The 18,336-nt window shown below is 41.4% G+C and overlaps 1 protein-coding gene across 6 annotated transcripts in view; it reads left to right on the top strand.

Moving 5' to 3' along the window:
* The window catches only part of slc1a9 (solute carrier family 1 member 9), a 25,371-nt gene extending 8,919 nt beyond the window's left edge, over nucleotides 1-16,452 (top strand). For 2 of the 6 annotated variants that reach the window (XM_020605545.1, XM_020605544.1), the window contains 14 exons: nucleotides 1,893-2,000; nucleotides 2,251-2,391; nucleotides 2,473-2,622; nucleotides 2,715-3,045; nucleotides 4,806-4,964; nucleotides 5,843-5,995; nucleotides 6,647-6,900; nucleotides 9,456-9,561; nucleotides 9,708-9,834; nucleotides 10,876-11,109; nucleotides 11,843-12,037; nucleotides 14,219-14,353; nucleotides 14,531-14,969; nucleotides 16,081-16,452. In XM_020605545.1, the coding sequence (XP_020461201.1) occupies nucleotides 4,811-4,964; nucleotides 5,843-5,995; nucleotides 6,647-6,900; nucleotides 9,456-9,561; nucleotides 9,708-9,834; nucleotides 10,876-11,109; nucleotides 11,843-12,037; nucleotides 14,219-14,353; nucleotides 14,531-14,969; nucleotides 16,081-16,269 (1,986 nt within the window). In that variant the 5' untranslated portion in view covers nucleotides 1,893-2,000; nucleotides 2,251-2,391; nucleotides 2,473-2,622; nucleotides 2,715-3,045; nucleotides 4,806-4,810 and the 3' untranslated portion in view covers nucleotides 16,270-16,452. The remainder of the gene's footprint in view (nucleotides 1-1,892; nucleotides 2,001-2,250; nucleotides 2,392-2,472; nucleotides 2,623-2,714; nucleotides 3,046-4,805; nucleotides 4,965-5,842; nucleotides 5,996-6,646; nucleotides 6,901-9,455; nucleotides 9,562-9,707; nucleotides 9,835-10,875; nucleotides 11,110-11,842; nucleotides 12,038-14,218; nucleotides 14,354-14,530; nucleotides 14,970-16,080) is intronic. The other 4 variants (XM_020605549.1, XM_020605546.1, XM_020605547.1 and 1 more) reach the window with 4 other exon arrangements.
* The last annotated feature ends 1,884 nt before the right edge of the window (nucleotides 16,453-18,336 follow it).

The raw sequence follows: 18,336 nt of genomic DNA, 5'->3' as shown, positions 1-18,336 counted from the left end.
GCTGTATAGAAGATAAGAACAAGACATCTGGCTTCAAATGATGAAATGACCAGCACAGTGTCCAGACTTTCCAGATGGAGAGTAAAAGCAAAGCAACCTACAAGTGCAACACAGCTGTGGGAACTTTTATCTGAACACTATTTGTTTTCAGTTGTAGAACAAATAACACATATATTCAGCTGTTTGATTACAGCAATAACAACTGGAAAAATTGAGGTGACCCCAAACCTTTGACTGGTAGTGATGGATAGTGTCTGAGATTTTTTTTTCATTCATTTTCCTGAACGGGGGGGGGCTGGAGCCAATCCCAGCCAGCAATCGGGCGAAGGCGGGGTACACCCTGGACATGTCGCCAATCCATCGCAGGGCTAACACATAGACGAACAACCACACACACGCATGCACACACACACACACTCCTATGGGCAATTTAGAGACACCAATCAACCTAAGCTGCATGTCTTTGGACTGTGGGAGGAAGCCGGAGTACCCAGAGAGAACCCACGCAAGCATGGGGAGAATGCAAACTCCACACATTTTTATTTTTCCTACAACTCTTAAATAAAAATTTGTCAGCGATATAGTCGCTATCAGTCAGTGTACATTATGTCATTATTACAAAATACTAAAGTGCATGAATTTCATAATACTCCATGTTGATACTAACTTGTGATCCTCACACAAACACATTTTCATATCTATCCATTCCATGATACTGTGTATCATGGTGTGTGTTATAGTGCTGCGCTGACCATCCTGATCTCCCTCTACTGAACGAGGAGAGGATGGAGGGGCGGGTTGGGGATTATATCTCCATCCTTTTGCAAATCTCACACCAAACAATCAACCATCAGAAATAATCCTCTGAGACACACAGACATAGTTACAAGCACACACACATTTGGACGCCTCCTTAACAGTGTTTTATGATATAGGACCATCAATAGTTGTGTGTATCTTTATAGTTGTTCTGTGTCTCTTTAACATAGTTTTCCATCTTGTGATTGTCATTTTTGTAGTTTGCATCTTATTTTGATAGTTTTGTCTCTTTGCAGTACCTTTGTGTCTCTATATGGATTTTTTTGTTTGTTGTTGCTTTGGCTCTCTGTGTGGTCATTTTGAGTTTTTGTGGTTGTTCGGCATCTATTTGTAGAATTTTAACTGAAGAAGAAGCTTTATTTTATTGTGACACATAAAATGAAATTTTGTTTGGAGCCGAGAGCCCCCGGGCCACTGCATGCATACACGCCGCCATCACAGACAACTTGCCCAAGGACACTTCGACATGTGACTCGAGCCGTCTGCTTTACCCATCGCACCATTGTTGCCCCCTGAGCTCTGTGACATTCAAACTCACATCTTGAGCCCAGGGCCCCCCTGACCTCTCAGGCCCCTGTGCCTGGTAGGCTTGTTCGGTAATCCCGCCATGCTGATGAGCCTGTGACAACCAGACTGAAGTCAGTATTGACTTAGCATGTTACGTCCTGCTCTGATGGTATGTGGGCCTTCAGCTACAGCAGCTTGGTCTCATTTACAGTAATCAAAGCCTGCTCTTCTGAGAAATTAACCCATTGTGTCTTTATGGCCTGTTGCATGTGGAGACTGGCTGTAATAGTTATTACACGCTGCATATGTCATCATCACATCTGATGGACCACCAGAGTATGTACATTGAGGGCCCTTATGTTTATCCAGTCACCATTACTTTGAACATCAGTGTGGGAGACTTTGTGTATTGTGGCTGTTTTTGGCCCATAAGGGCAAGCACCACGCCACCTCTACCCTACCAGCACAAGTTATTTGCCTGTTTCTTTGCTCCCGAGCCTTTGCTGAACTCACTTTGAACTCCCTTTATATTCTTCAGCTCTCATCATTAACATGTGTTTCCAAAGGTTTCACAAAGATAGGCTTGCCATCAAAGGGGAATGCCTCCTGGTCTGCAGCCTACCTGACAGAGCAGTAATACCTGTGTCCTGTTACTAGGAAATCTAGGATTTAGTGTAAGTTACCTGACCAAACAGTACGAACTTGCTGACTTGAAACGCTGTGTTTTATTAGTTATGGTAAGCTGTAAAGTGTCGTTACAACCATGTCCACAGCCACTCATTCCTCTCCTAGCTGAGCTGTGATACTCACCATCTGTTCCTTGTGTCTCTATAAACTGTACATTTTTAAAAGACCTTTTAGGCAAGTCATTAGAAACTTCAGATTCAACCCTGCAAGGCTGTAAATAGTTTCTGCTTTCCTCAGTAGACCAGAGCCACCAGGGCAGCGCATCTTGAGCTGGTTCCTAGAGGCCAGCTACGTTTCATCTCAAGGCAGCTGTGACATTTCCTGGAGCAGGAAAATAATCTGCTGGGGGAGAAAGACAGACTTGCAGCACAACTTCAGGTACATGAGTATGTCACGGCAGCTTATGTTCCTCAGTGCCACCCTCCTCACAGGACACATGCTGTTGCTTTATTATTTCAGGACCTCCTGCTCAGACGACAAAACCAGCTTGCCCTGCCAGAGATGATTGCAGACTCTGTAACACATTTATCAGGAATTTAAATTGCTTTACAATGGATGTATTTTGAAAAGCTCATGGCCTCTCCTGGTCATATTCCAAAGAGCATACTGGTATAACCTGCATCTCTAAAATTTGTCACAGATTAAGTTGATCCATAGCTTGATTGATCTTAATTTTGATTTTATCCACTATGTTTTTACAGGAGCTTATCTGCATGCTGTGGTTGTTAAACCTTATCAACACTCGGGATAAAGCATCAGACCCTTCTAACCACCTAGTCTATGACTGAATTTCAAGACAAAAAGAAACCCCTTCCCCCTCCTTTCCTTGGTACTCCATTCACTGAGGATTATATCTCTGCAATTGGCAGGACATTTTCCACCCCCAAAATATACAATTCCAGATCACGCTGGCAAGACTTTGAGTCTGGACTGGCGATTGTTGCAGAGACTAAAACGGGGCAGAGATACTGTACGGCCAGAGGGAGCAGGAGATGAGAAGGTGGAGGTGAAAGTGTGACTACAGATGGAATAGTATGTAACATTTTTCATGCTCCCCCGTGTGTAATGTATTTTTGGTGAATGTGTGTCTAATTGCAATTGTCTCACTGAGACAGATTGTTTTTTAATGTGACATTTATACTTCTGACAAGGATTTGGCATGGCTGCGAAGCTCTCCAGATGTGTTTACATACGATTAGAGATGGTGGTGGGGTCTCTATTGAACAGAAATGTGTAGTTTTACTGGGAAATGGATGCATTCTTATGCACTGACTCTTTCATTTTATTGAAGGTGATAACTATTCCTTGGAGGGAAATTTGATTGCTCCCATAACAACCATGCTGATACACAGAAGCTAAAATAGACTTTGAGTAATAATTATTAACAATTCACAGCTGTTTCTTGGAGAACTTTTCACCTCAAAGAAGGGTGACTGTTCCATCCTTTCACCTGTTCATCCATTATCAACCGCTTATCCAGGATCAGATTGCAGGGGCAGCAGGTTTAGTAGGGCGGTTTAGGCGTTCCTCTTCCCAGTAATGTTTTCCAGCTCCTCCTGGGGGACCCTGAGGTATTCCCTGGCTAGATGAAATATAGAATCTCTCCAGCATATTCTGGATATCCCTCAGGGAATCCTACCAGTTGAACGTTCCCGGTTAAACCGGTGGCTTCTGGTGGCCCGCCATAGGTGTGTGGGTGTGTTGTGTGTGCAAATGGGTGAATGGGCACATAGTATAAAGCACTGTGAGTGTGCACAGAAAGCTAGTTTACCAATGGAAGACAACTAAAAAGATGCCGGAACCACCTCAAATGGTTCCTTTCGAAGCAAAGAGCAGCAGCTCTATTCCATTTATTACTGTATCATATTACTGTATAAAGGCATTTTGCTGTTCTCACACTCACAGCCGCCAATCTGAATTGCATCTTCTCTATTGCTTGTATTACTTCACCTAAATTTCTAAAACAGCAATATAAACAATCAGTATTTTGTCAATATAAGATCAATCCTACCCACTCTCTTAAACAGATTGTACATTTGAGAGCTTCACTATTTTGCAAATCAGAGTTGAGTCAGATTGAATTTTGTGCAAAAGCAACAAGCTGGAAGGAAATGTGCCCCTCCCTGTTCCAAATAGATGTCAGTAGAAAGTAAATTGCAGTCTGAATGCACCTTCAGTCTTTCCTGTACTCTTTCAATATGGATTTAGCTGTTAAGTAACTTCCACTCAAGCCCATGTCTGGGCTCCTCAGACCTGTCAGCCACAGATGGACAGCCACAGGCCACGTCTCATGGCTCCACACTCATCAGTGCTATCTCTTCCTTTATCAGCAACCCCATAGTGTGTTGTATTTAGATTCTAGTAGTTTCTGTCTTTCCTGTTTAGAGGTTGATGCACAGATTACATCTTTTCATTTGTTTATCCGATGCCTGCTGTGTTTGGGTTGCTTGCAGTCAAGCTTCTTTACCTCCCTCAGGAACCTAAACCAAATATCCAAAGGGCTTTCCTGTTCCGTGAGTGAGTGGTAGGTGTTCCTGATCCCCCTTTAAGAACAGTTTCAGCCAGTCGTAATGGTAACAATGTGAATCCTCACTAGCCACAGGAGATGAATGCTTTGTTTAAGATAACCTTTAAAAAGTCCAGGATCCTCACATTTGACAAATCTGTTAAAGAGGGTGCCAAGGGTGCATCATTAACCAGCTCTGAATACTGTGCAGGCCAGGACATAGTGAATGATGTTGGAGCATGTAATCTCTCAGCAGTAAACCCCTCTCCCCCACTGTCTCCCACAGGCAGGATGACAAACCAGCTGACAGCCAACCAGTCCAACACAAACAAAGAGAAGGAGAAAGAAGAAAACCAGCGAGATGACACAAAAGAGGTTGTGTATAAAGATGCTGGCTACTGCAGCCGCAACACCCACAACCTGCTGCTGGGACTCACTGTTATGGGTATGTCCTGCTATTGTTGTGTTTACTGCAGTCCCTATAAGTTGTGTGTATGTGTATATGCAAAAAATGTCATTTAACTTCACAACACAAATATAAATGTAGTTGAACTACCACCAAGCTACTGCAAATTGTAGTTCACCAGTCCCCAACACTGGCTTTTATTATTACAAATAGCCATTTGTACTTGAGCAAATATTAACACACACAATCCTATATGTAAAGATTTCATGATCATTTGCCCCTGAGACATTTAGGCTTTTGTCAATTTTATTCTCCTTCTATAAACACTTGATGTTTCTGCCTAAATATGCTTTTGTTTAAAAGAAAAGCCCTGCAAATTTGAGAAGTGTGTTATTTTTGTCTGTCATCTGTTACCCAGATTTAAACCTCAATTTAATCCTGTTTACATTTCAGTAGATGGTTATCATTAGTCAGAGAACCTCTTACATGTCAGATGTACAACAACAGTTTTGGCCAGCGAGTCCACCACTAAAATATAAATTGTCAACATATGGTTTCTGAAGGCCGATACCTGCAGAGAGGTTTACATAGTTCTGATATTTTGCACTGATATATTGTACCCATTTTTGTTATCACTACAGTACATGTTTTTTCATGATTTCCAACTTCTTAAGAGTCTAAAACAATGTTTATTCCATTACAAAATTAGTCTGCTGTGCTGAAATGCAACTGTTTGAGGCTCTAGGCTTTAAAATGGTTTGAGAAACTAATGTGGATTTAATTTACAAAAGTAATGCAATACAAAACAAATTGTGATAATTTAATAATGTAGTCATTTTGATCCAAAAACATTTAGCTATCCTTATTTTGAAAAAAGTCCCAAAAATACAAAGGGTATAACACTTTCCTCACCTCAGGTGTTGTTATGGGAGCAGTGTTTGGGATGCTGCTGCGGTACATGACGGTGACAGACTACTCTGCCCTCACTGTGGTTTCCTTCCCTGGAGAAATCCTAATGAGGATGCTGAAGATGCTCATCCTGCCTCTAATCATTTCCAGCCTTATCACAGGTGTGCCACTTCACACACATGTAAAGGCGTAGTCACATTATCACAGAGTAATGCTGACATTGTTCACTAAATGCTAGCATTCCATAAGTATATTAAAGCAACATAGCAACATGAGTATGTTACTATGCTAACCATATATAGTTCTTATTTAAATGCTAAATGTTACATGCTTATGAAATGACAGTATGTTAACATGCTAACCGTACATGAAGAATTTAGTGCTCCACAGTCCCGGAAGAAAGGCCTGATTAAATGTGCACAGCCATCCCCTTTGTTTGCCTGTCATACATGGATCACAAAACTTCCATTTAACAAGAAGCCTCTAATGCTAATAGCTAAATTCCTGTCAGCCCCAGCTGTGCTTTTGAGTAATGCTAATGTTGCTTGCCAAGTGTTAACATATTACAATAACATGCTTAAACAAAGCAAAGGAAGTGAATTAATGGACCTTGAATATGTGGCCAAAGCTATTTTCTTTGCCTGTCCTGTAAACTTTTACTTAATAAAACATTTTGTGGGTGTGTGTTGAAATAAATAGACCACAGTGTCACACTTCCAGGAAAACCTGCTTTTATTTGCTCTGTGGATATTTCCACATATTCTTTTGATTATCGGTGAATGCAAACACTGATGTTTGTCTGTCTCTCTCAGGATTGGCTGGTCTAGACGCGCGCTCTAGTGGCAGGATGGGTAGTCGAGCCATGGTGTACTACATGTCGACCACTGTAATCGCTGCCATCCTTGGAGTCATCCTGGTGCTGGGGATCCACCCAGGGAACCCCAAACTAAGGGGGAGCACGACGAGCACAAGCACAGAGAACCAGGAGGTCAGCAGTTTGGATGCCTTCCTCGACCTGATTCGAAACCTCTTCCCTGAGAACCTGGTGCAGGCCTGCTTCCAACAGGTATGGTCATCTGTGCCATACTGTAGTACTGTTATAATCCTCAAACTCTTCTGATTCAAATGTAACAGATAAAAAGAGTGTCAGAAAAGAACAGTTGGTCGGCAAGTACTTTACTTTGATTTGACTGAAGCTTGATCATTTTTAGTTGTAGGTGTGAACCTGCATCCTCCAAATGAAAAGTCATATTAACCAAACCACAGTGAAAAACTGTTTTTTAGAATAGCTTTCAACAATGAAATTTAGTGTTCAGTAATACTAACTGCTGTTTCAGAAGTTTTACAATTGTAGCAAAAGTTACTACCAGCCAGTATTTGCTCAAGGTTTACTCAGCAGTTGACAAAACAATCTCGCCACAAGTTGAGTAGCTCTTCTGGAGCTTTCCCTCATCTCACACAACCTTTGTTAGAAGATGAAAATCATATTATCAAGGCCAAGAATGAATTTTTGGGACTAAAGAAATCAAAATTCTGCCACATATGGTTTTTTTTTCAGACTATTCTCTACAATCTTTACTATTTTTTGTTGAAACACAGAAGTGTTTTAACACTCAGCCTTTAATAAAGTGGTCAAAAGAAACACTCTAATAAGGGAAAATCATTCTTTATTCAGCTGCTCACATCTCAAAGACATGCACCTTGTGATGAAGAGTCAAACAGATGTTGCTCTGTGTTAATGGTTCACATGTAAAAGGGCTGGGAACCACCTAACTGAAGCCAGAGGTGAGATTGTTTTGTCCGCAACTGCCAACAATTATGATCAAAATTATATTATTTTGTTTGATTTAATATAATGGTAATGCTCCTTTATGCTCACCTGAAAAAAACCAAGTTGAGCAGTCTGGTAGAATGAAAGAACTACAGATTCTCTCGAGTCCAGTTGTCCTCCAAACTTCCTACACAGTGTTTTTTACATGTGTTAACAGGATGGGTGAAAGCATGATTTAACTCGAAGGGTTTTGACTGCAAAAGGACCAGAAGGTCAGGGCTGCCTTCTGTGGATGGATTGTCCTCTCTAAATATCCAGTTAAAGGAGTTCAGTAGTACTTTTGGGAAATATCCTTATTTGCTTTTACTTTTAAAGAGCATTGAGAGCTTTGTCATGCTTTTCCAGTAAATGTGTAGCTATACCGCCAGCAAACAGTTATCTTAGCTTAGCCAAAAGACTGACAACAGGGACACAGCTTGGCTGATTTTGTCCAAAAGTCCGCCTTTACACACTAGATCTCACTTGTTGAATCCATACATAAACCAAAATGCAGAAATAACTTTCTTTTTACAGGGGGTTATGTACTGAACGTTTTCTTGCCCCAGCTTAAACATATAAGACATAATTAAATTGTTTAGAAGTAGAAGCTGAATATTTACCATTGAGACATAAGAGTGGTATCAATCTTCTCATCTACCTCTCAGCATTTGCGTTAATGGAAAACTGTTCCTCTAAAGATCAGGTTTTAATTCCAATGCAAAAACACACAAAGTTCCTCAAATAAAACTACAAATTAAGACAACACCGAAGGTATGTTCCAAGTATTTATGGAACTGCTGAAACAATTAATCGATTGATGATGTTTACATGACATTTTTGTCATTTACATTTGGTGTCATCAGTTTCTCTGCTGTTTGTGTTTCTGTTTTTCCTCAGTCTGCATTTCAAACTTCAATATATTCAATATTCAATTCTGAGTGTATATGAGTCTAAAGGGGCATCAAACACTTATTGAATTTTTATTAAATAAATTGAATAAGTAGTTTGTCGATTACTAAATATCCAAAATAATGCTATGTGCAACCGTAACTGAGTATTGAAACAAAAATAGTATTTCTGAAGACAAGATAAGACAAGATTGTTGTTGTCTGTTAGAATAACAAGTGATGCGATAGTTAGTTGGTGGACACAGCAGGAGGACTCGAGCTTCTGTTTATCTAAGCTGATCATTTTTAAACAGCAATCTAAGTCTCAGTCATGCTGTGACTGTCTCCCTCCCTGACCTCAACACCCACCTTTTCTTTCTTTCATGCATGTGTCTGAATGATTAGAAGTGGTTATCTGTGTTTGACTGGGTGAGGCTCAGCCCTTCTGCTACTGCTAATCTCTTAACATCTGTAATGTTACATCCTTGTTGACCACAGTACGACTCTCTTGTCTTCACCCCATGGTATTCTCTGTTTTTTTCCCTTTTTCAGGCCTTTCTTTACATCTTTTCTGTTTGCATCTCTGTTTTACTGCTTCTTTTGTTTGTACTCACCAGGGATTCAATAAAGCCGCAGAAGGCGTAATTGCTTTTGCAGGGAGGAATCGTCCTCTTTTCAATCTTTCAACCTTCTTGCCTTCCTTTTTGGTCTCTTCTATTGTCTTTATATGAGAATCTCTTGTTCTCTGTTTAGCATTTTCTACAAACCCAAATCTGAACTCACTGTGCTGCTGCCAAGCTTTTGTTTGCTCATACACAATGTGACTTACAAAATCATGGTTTTGCAATGTGAGTTGGAATCATGCCAGTTTAGTTATAGCCTGAACCCCAGATCAATCCGGGTGTCATTCTGTCTTCCCCTTAGGTCCAGACAGTGCTGAAAAAGGTGCCGGTTGCAGGACATAACCAAACTGAGCACATTTTTGTGAACGGGAAGAAACTGGAATACAAGTGGGGCATGAATGTCCTTGGTGAGAGCTGATGCTACAGTGTTTGCTTTGTCTTGCTCAACTCATCTCATTGTACTTAATTTAAAAATTGGCTGCTTTGCATTGAGAACTAGTTTACCTTACTGCCTGTTGAGGTTTCCATTAACATGCTATTTTATATCTTCAAGGCTTAATCGGCTTCTTCATCACCTTTGGCATCTGCATGGGCAGGATGGGTGAACGGGGGAAGATCATGTGTGACTTCTTCAACATCCTCAACGAGATTATCATGATGATGGTTTCCCTTATCATGTGGTCAGTGCCTTGTTTTCCCTGTGAGCTTGCAAGCACAGTGTGCGTCTCTGTTTTTGCTCATGTGGGCCAGTGGTTGCATTGCTTTGACATTCTGGAGATACCACACACACAGGTCACTGACAGTGATGGATAAGTGAAGATTGTGTACATGAGGCAAACTGTGGGAAGAAGCAACAGCGAAGATGAAACAGAAGAGAAAGGATGAGGAAGAGGGAGAAAGTGTGCTAGTGAAGGACTCAGACAGATGGAAAGGGAGAGAGAGGGTTTCCCTGGGACATGCTGGAGTCTGTGGTATGCTGGGGAGTAGCAGGAGCCAGGGCCCGGAACAATGTTGTGGGGTCCCAGGGGAGCCGGGGGTGGAAGATCTCCAGACTGTAATGGATCCACCGACAGCAGAGGAGCCACTTGGCAGCAGAGCCGAAAGCAGATGTGGGCGGGAGGGACAGCAGGACACAGAAAGATGCGTGTGAGAGCATGCCTTCAGAGAGCAGTGCACGCACTGAGGCTTTGCAGGACCTGTTTAGTCACAGCAGGCAAGAGTATAGTGCCACTCAGAGCAAGGACCCGAAGGGAAGGGATAGGGGGAGCAGGGTAGGCGGTTGGAAATAAAACAGCAGGATGCTTGTCTTGCAGCTCTCCTAGGCCATCTACATGTGCAGCTGGACACCAAAGGAATTGTGTCCTTGTTCGTATCACTCATACAGTATAAACAGATTACTCATAGGCCTATGGAGGGAGCCAAACACAGAGTCCAGTGTATACAAAAACACATATCATACAAGGAACACATCCATCAAATCATATGCACGGCATACTCCACCAAACAACTGTCAGTGAATGCCAGCCTCAGGGTTCGGCATGCAGCTGACCTGAGAGTGCTGGCCGCTGCTTTGACTCGTACCAGGAAGGGCTTAAAGGGGAACACTGCTTTAACTCATATATCCTACTACGCTCCATATTCATGAACAACTGCACTCCAGGGCTGGAAACCAGAGATCCAAGAATGTCTGCTCTGATGTTTCTTTCTAATGCTGTGCTCAGGTACTCTCCTCTTGGCATCGCCTCTCTGATTGCGGGGAAGATTGCAGCCATTGGAGACCTAGAGGTGGTGGCCAGGCAGCTGGGCATGTACATGGTGACCGTCACTGTGGGCCTGGTGATCCACGGCGGCTTGATCCTACCTGCTATATTCTTCATTATCACCAGAAAAAGCCCGTTTGTTTTCTACTCTGGAATCTTCCAGGCTTGGCTCACTGCTCTGGGCACTGCTAGCAGGTATGTCAGCTTGCGGGAAGTGTCTCTATGTGTGTGGGGGACTTGTCTGTTTGGGTGTGTTAACATATGTGTGTCACATGTTTCTCGTACAACATCTTTTCCTCAAACAGCTGCTGTAGTTGCTGTGATTGACTGGTGTAGCCTGCTATTAGCTTTCAACTATTTGGGTTATATTTTAATGGGCTAAAGGTTTACACAAGTGAACTGGGAAATCAGGACAGCAGAGCCAGTTGTGTGTGAGCGCAGGTTATCATAGACAAGTCCATGTCAGTTCCTGTGTTATAAATGTCTAAGCACTGGATTAGTAGTCACTAGCCAAACTGTATGCCCCAATGTATCCGGCCTGGCTCGGCTCAGCCTGCTTGGAATTCTGCATCGCCACTGAAGCCAACTGTAATTTTGTTACATTACTGAGGCTTTAGTGAACATGGGTAATCCTATCAATGTTTTCTCTAATTACATTATGACCTGAGCTTAGCAGGGCCGGGAATCAAATTCCTATAATTCACTTGTTGGAGGATTGCACCAGTGGCCTACACCAGCTGTTAGGAGGAGCCCGGCGGCCGACTCAAATTTCTACAAATTTCTGTCCCTACCCCATCATCATCTTCCTCACCTCTGCACTTTTGTCTTTCACCATCTGTCTATGTGTTTATGACCTTAAGCCTGTCCTGTGCTCTCATTCAGCTTTGTTTTCTGATTTGCGATCTTATGGGGCTTTTTTTTTCCTCAGTGCAGGGACGTTACCTGTCACCTTCCGCTGCCTGGAGGAAAATCTCAAGATTGATAAGCGCGTGACTCGCTTCGTGCTACCCATAGGTGCCACCATTAATATGGACGGCACTGCTCTGTATGAGGCTGTGGCAGCCATCTTTATTGCTCAGATGAATGACATCACCCTGGATAGTGGACAGATCCTCACTGTCAGGTAAAGCATGTGGTGGGGGGCCCCATTGTGATATTTTCATGTTCTATGCCTATTCTGTGCGCTTGTTCTTAAAAATGGCAGAGTTTCCAGTTTTAATAGCCAGAGAGCAGTGATATTACACACCGCTTCACACTGTGATTGGTCAGCTGTGAGATGCTGAGGGTTGAACTTCTCTCTTAAGCTCTCTTGTTTGAGTACAACAGTGTTTACCACTATAGAAAACATGAAGTTGTCCTCACACTGTGTTGAATTTTGGAAATATCCCACTCATTATTCATCATAGAGATATACACTTGATACATCTAACATTAAATACCTACACTAGCGGATGCTTCATCTACATCCAAATGTCCATTTTAGTGTTCAGTTTGAGCGCAGACAGAACAGAAATTGGCCCTTTTCATGTGACATCACACAAAGACCATTGTTCCTCTGATGGGTGTATCCTCACTTTCGCTTTTCAGCTTAATCATTGAGTTCATAAGTCTAAAGCAGCTGCCACAGCCATTAATGGACACATCTGAAGAGCTGCCCAGCTTTTCAGATATGTTATTATGAATTTTCAAGAAATGAGAATGCAACAAAACTTACTGTTCAGGCAGAAATAATTTGAAACGGGTCAGTGAGTTCAATCCTGCTCAAAACCTTTTAGAAGTTAATATCTCTGCACTGCTGTTCAATAAATCTGGGTCACAAGAGGCTTCAACAGCACCTCTCCACATTAAGAGCAGGTTTTGGAGTGTATTTCCACTAAAAATATTTTAAAAACCTATATTGTAGCTTTAACAAACTAAAGCTTACAACTGCCACCATCTGCACTGATGAGGACCCAAATGCAGACAAAGACAAGTTGGGTGAGAAAAAAAAAGGTTTTAAAAAGAATAAATTACCAAAAACAGAAGACTATAATACATAAAAACACCAAACTCAAAAGCTCAAGCCTGAATAAATGCAACACAAAGGCTCCTAACATAAGACAGAACAAGACAGAAAGCTCCTTTCAAAATAAGAGTTCAAACCAGGAATCACGACAGCAATACTTGAATTGGAATTTTTTTTCTTGAACCCATGCCACAAGTTTGTTGTTCATTTTTGATGTTTACACAGTCAGCTGATTATAACAGGTAAGAGGTTGTCCAGGTAGTGCACACCTGAAAGTCACATGAACAATAAAATAAGCATTCTGATTGGCTGCTGCAGTAGCTGCAACTGTTTCAACTCACTGTGTAACAGTTCATATGTAACATTGTCCTGACTGTAAATATGCCATTAAGGCAAGGAAACACTGGTGTAAACAAAAGTGAAAAGACCTTTTCACATGACTTGCATCCATTATAGGTCGTGCACTTTATTGCTCAGAGATTACCAGCAGTCTTAAGATCAAATGAATGCATTACTCTGCAGTGCAAAGTAATAACATGTTTGTTTCCCATTTCCGTTTCATAGCAACATCTCAGTCTGATTGGAGCCAGTCTACTTGGATCAGTCTGTTTGTTGTGGCCTTGGGCAACAAATGATGCTCAGCACTTTGAAGCTGTTTATTATATGTCTTTCTTTGACGTACCGTCAAATCGCAAAATCTAATTTTCAGACATTCTGTATAACTTTTACATCACCTGTGGTAAAATTGTTCTAGAATATCAACATGTGAATGTAAATTTCTTCAGTGTCTCACTGAATGTCCTGGTCTCAGCGAGGTGATAATTAGTGCTGCAGTTTATGCAGAGCTCTGAGATCAGATGAGTAAATATTGTGGGTTAGAGCGGTGTTCAAACTGGCCTCCAGTCACATCTGGGAATAACCTGAACTGATAATTTCTCTAATTGCAGACATGTCATGACAAGCAACATTCTTTTGAGCATTAAAGATTTAAGTCAAGAAACGCAAACAGATTTTGTTTTGCTGTGGATGGAAGAAGTGAATAAACATTTCTCCTGGTCCCTCTTTCTCTTTCATATATCACCTGATTTATGTGGTAAAAGTAAGACGTGTAAACACCAGCTTGTTAGAAAGTTAAGACACCTTATAAGAATATGATACCACAGCTCACCTTCTGCAGTTATCTGCAGATTGAGTATCTACCATAATGATAAAGTAAAGTAACCCCTCTGGTAAGAAATTCACTCTCAGCCTTTCAGCTCTTACACAGCGTGAAAGTGTTTTCTTATCTGTTCTCCCCAGTATGACAGCCACTCTTGCCAGTGTTGGAGCTGCCAGTATTCCCAGCGCTGGACTGGTGACCATGCTGCTCATCCTGACAGCTGTCGGGTTGCCCACCCACGACATAAGTCTGCTCATCGCTGTCGACTGGCTGCTGTGAGTCAGGTGTCTGACAGGCAGAGGGCATATTAATGGCAGAGAATAAGGAATCAGGAGCTATTTTTGTTTCAAAACTAACGTTTGTGAGATGGGTTGCAAAAGTATTGGCATTACTCAGATCTTGGCGGGTCTCATCATTTCACAGGCTGACAGTGATACTGTTTGTTCACTCAGTGACAGAATGCGTACCTCCATCAATGTGGTGGGTGACTCATTTGGTGCCGGGATCGTGGATCACTTGTCCAGGGCAGAGCTCGCTGAACTTGACGCAGCAGAAATGCAAATGCTCCTGCCAGAGGAGGAGCTCAATTTCATCCCTCCACCACCAATCCTCACACAAATGGACCTGGTCGACCCTCTCAAACCGCCCGAGCTGCCTCCTCGCTCCCCTCGCCCGCCCAAACAAAACAACCATGGCCACATTCTCTCTCAGTCCCGCTCCATCACTTATTCCCCATCCCGTTCTATCCGATCTCCATCTCCTCGCTCCATCCGTACTCCTTCTCCGCGCTCCATCTGCTCCCATTCTCCCCGGCCTTTCTGTACTAATTCACCACACCTCCTCAACAGGACGGAGCTGGGCTACTGCTCCCTGCCCAGTCATGATAACCAGGTATCTACCCAGCACTGATGGACAAACACACACTCTGTAGAGCTGTATAACTAAGATATATTAAGTACTTGTTTATTAGTCAAGACTCTGCCACATTATCTGTTTAAAATCACTTTAAAAAAAAAAAGATTTGTAAGTTTTAACACATTGCTTTATTAATAATTAGTACCATCAGTCAAAAGCCAATGATAATGACAACATTTGTGTTGATAGGTCAGGAAAAATCCCAGTGGCCGGTGTTTATCATTTCTGTTTGGTAATAATTCAGTCATAAATTTGGTAAACATAAACAAATGTTCATGTTTTCTCAGTTTCTCATAAGCCATAAAGTTGGGAATGAAAAAAGTTCATGTTCAACTGACCCTGGCTGCCCAGCTCCAGAATCTCACAGGTGCAATGAGACAATGGGATTTTTCACGATCCTACAACTGAAAAGTTGTCTTATTTATCTCTTTATTATCATGAATAAAGCCATTAGTTAGAACTTTGAACTGATTATAAAGGGTGCCTAATTAAAAAGTGGGCCATTATGTATTTAAAATGTGTTAAAATGGAAGGCCCCGCAGTGTATTGAACTCAGATTAGGACCATATTAACATCTTGTGCGGGGCTGAATAATTTTGCACGCCCAATTTTTCAGTTTTTTATTTGTTAAAAAAGTTTGAAATATCCAATAAATTTCGTTCCACTTCATGATTGTGTCCCACTTGTTGTTGATTCTTCACAAAAAATTACAGTTTTATATCTTTATGTTTGAAGCTTGAAGTGTGGCAAAAGGTCGCAAAGTTCAAGGGGGCCGAATACTTTCGCAAGGCACTGTATTTAAAATGTGTTAAAATGGAAGGCCCCGCAGTGTATTGAACTCAGATTAGGACCATATTAACATCTTGTGCTATAGCATACTGTAGTTTGTTAACATGTGTTAACATGCAGCACCAGAGTCTGTGATTTGCCAGAGATACTGTACATGGCCGATTTAGGTCTCTTTGTTCTTACACGTTTCAGGTAAAGACACATCTTCAAAACCTGGTACTTTCCTTCAGCATTTAGCATATGTTGTGTAAAACTGATGGATCTGCCTTGTCTCACTTTTTCCTCTCTGCCTTCTCAGGTGCCCACACTGCTTCGCTCCCGCAGAGAGAAAGACAGGGAGCGGAAGCAGCTGAGGCGAGAGAGTGAAACAGAAGAGGAGGAGGAGGAGGACAGAGAGAGGGTTTTGGGTGAAATAAGTGATGACGAAGACAGTGATGACACTGCTTATGATCGGAGGCATGCTATCCCACCGGGTGACCTTCCATGATTGGATTTTACTACCAAAAGGCTTCCCAAATGATTTGTTTCCATATGTCAGCAGCTTTTCCCACTTTAGTGCACCACTCTGCTGTTGAGCAAGCATCCAGAGGAGGTCCACTGTAGATTTCTGACTGGTTACCCAAAAGTAAGGACAAAAAAAATACAAACATCAATTTCAAATACAATGGGCCCTAAAAGAGGCCAACAAAAGATAAGGAAACTCAAAATACAGCAAACCGAACTGCACAGTACCTCAAACAAAAACCAACTGACCTAACAAATGAGACACACACACACACACACACACACACACACAGGGGAACATATATACTGGCTGGCCAAACCAACACACAAAGATGCTATCTAAATAATCTACCAATAAACACTGAACAGAAAGTCTGCTGACAACTAAATACTTTTCTTTAGATGGAAAAAATAACATAACTTGACAAATAAAGTTTTAACATAAACTACAAACAAATAAACAATACATTTCTCCCATTGATTAATTGTGTATGTCCAATGTCAAATCACATACCTATCCTCTACCTACAACTTAAATCTACACACATGAACAAAGAAAACAAATGAACATTACCTAGCTAATTCTACTGCTGCTAGTGGTTTAGGCCTTATTAGTTATTCCTTTACCTTTGCTCATCTCCTTTTTTCTACTTTTACTCTACTGGCAGGAAATGAAAACTAATCATTTTAAAGGAATAGTTTGACATTTTGGGAAATAAGATTATTTGCTCTCTTGCAGTTAGAGGGGAAAATTTATACCACTCATGTCCTTTCAGCAAATATGAAGCTTGAGTTAGCAGCTGTGTTAGCTTAGCTTAGCACGAAGACTGGACCTGATTTGGTCCAAAGGTAACAAAATCCACATACCAACAACTCTAAAGCTTATGTGCTAAAACAAAGTGTAAACTGACAAGTCATCCTCTTATACAACATTAGGAATGGTCCCAGCCAAGAAATAATCCAGTATAAATGCCCATAAAGCCACCACTTGTCTTTTTACACTTGGCTTTTTGTACGGCTGTTTATTTAATAAGCTTTAGTGGTGGAGTTTGTTTTCTTTAAACAAAGCCAAGCTACTTGTTTCCCCATTTCAAGTCTTTGTGCTAAGCTATGCTGGCTGCAGCTACATATCACTGTACTGGTATCATTCTTCTTATCTTGGTAAAGAAGTAAATGTGAATTTCCCAAAATGTTGAACTATTCCTTTTAAATGACATTGACATAAACTCATTCTCTACCTCCTTGCATCTCTTTGCATCTTCATCCTTGATGCTCTTCTTGAACATCTCATTTTCCCTGACAGCACTCACGTTTGATGTTAATGTTGTTTATATTATCTGTGGTTTGTATTTTCTTGATGTGGTCTGATGTCTGAAATGATGAATAACAAGCAATATGCTGTTTAATTTTGCTGTATGTTTAAATTTACTAGCTTTTTTTGCTGTGATTTATTATTTTGACTTCTTAATTGCTATAAAATAATTTAATCAGTCTCCTCTGGCCCACTCAACTGCCTTTCAAATCTGAGTTAATTAACTGCCACCCTTCATCCTTAACTCTGATTCACAGGCCCAGGTTGTGTGTATATATTATATAATAAAATCTTAGAGTTAATTAAAATAATGGCAATATTTCCATGTTTTATCTGAGACTTAAGTAACTTTTACAGTCTGCGCAAGGGATTTGCAGGTGACATGGGTACATGCGTCAGTGTTTGGCGACTAAAGTTGCAGGAAAAATCCCGCATACAGATATTAGAGGATGGAAAAGTTGCAACAGACACCCAAACCAAAGTGCACACATGAGGCTGCTCTTACACATTAATGAGGCAAAGACTCGTAGAACTACACATTTAATCCTCTCAAAGAAGAGTGAGATAGGCGAGGCAGGAGAGACTGAGGGATGGGAGAAGAATCAGAGGGACGGCAGATGGCCAGAAAGACGTCAGTCCTTTTCATTCTTCCCAGACACCATAAGGGTGCTGTGGGTAATTGCAAGCAGTGCTGATGTTAGCTTTGGCTCCCTGTGTGTCAGAGGGGCGGATTCAGGT

The sequence above is a fragment of the Monopterus albus genome, unplaced genomic scaffold (genome assembly GCF_001952655.1).
Source record: "Monopterus albus unplaced genomic scaffold, M_albus_1.0 scaffold70.1, whole genome shotgun sequence".
Classification (NCBI taxonomy): Eukaryota; Metazoa; Chordata; class Actinopteri; order Synbranchiformes; family Synbranchidae; genus Monopterus; species Monopterus albus.
This window is presented reverse-complemented; position numbering and strand designations above follow the sequence as displayed.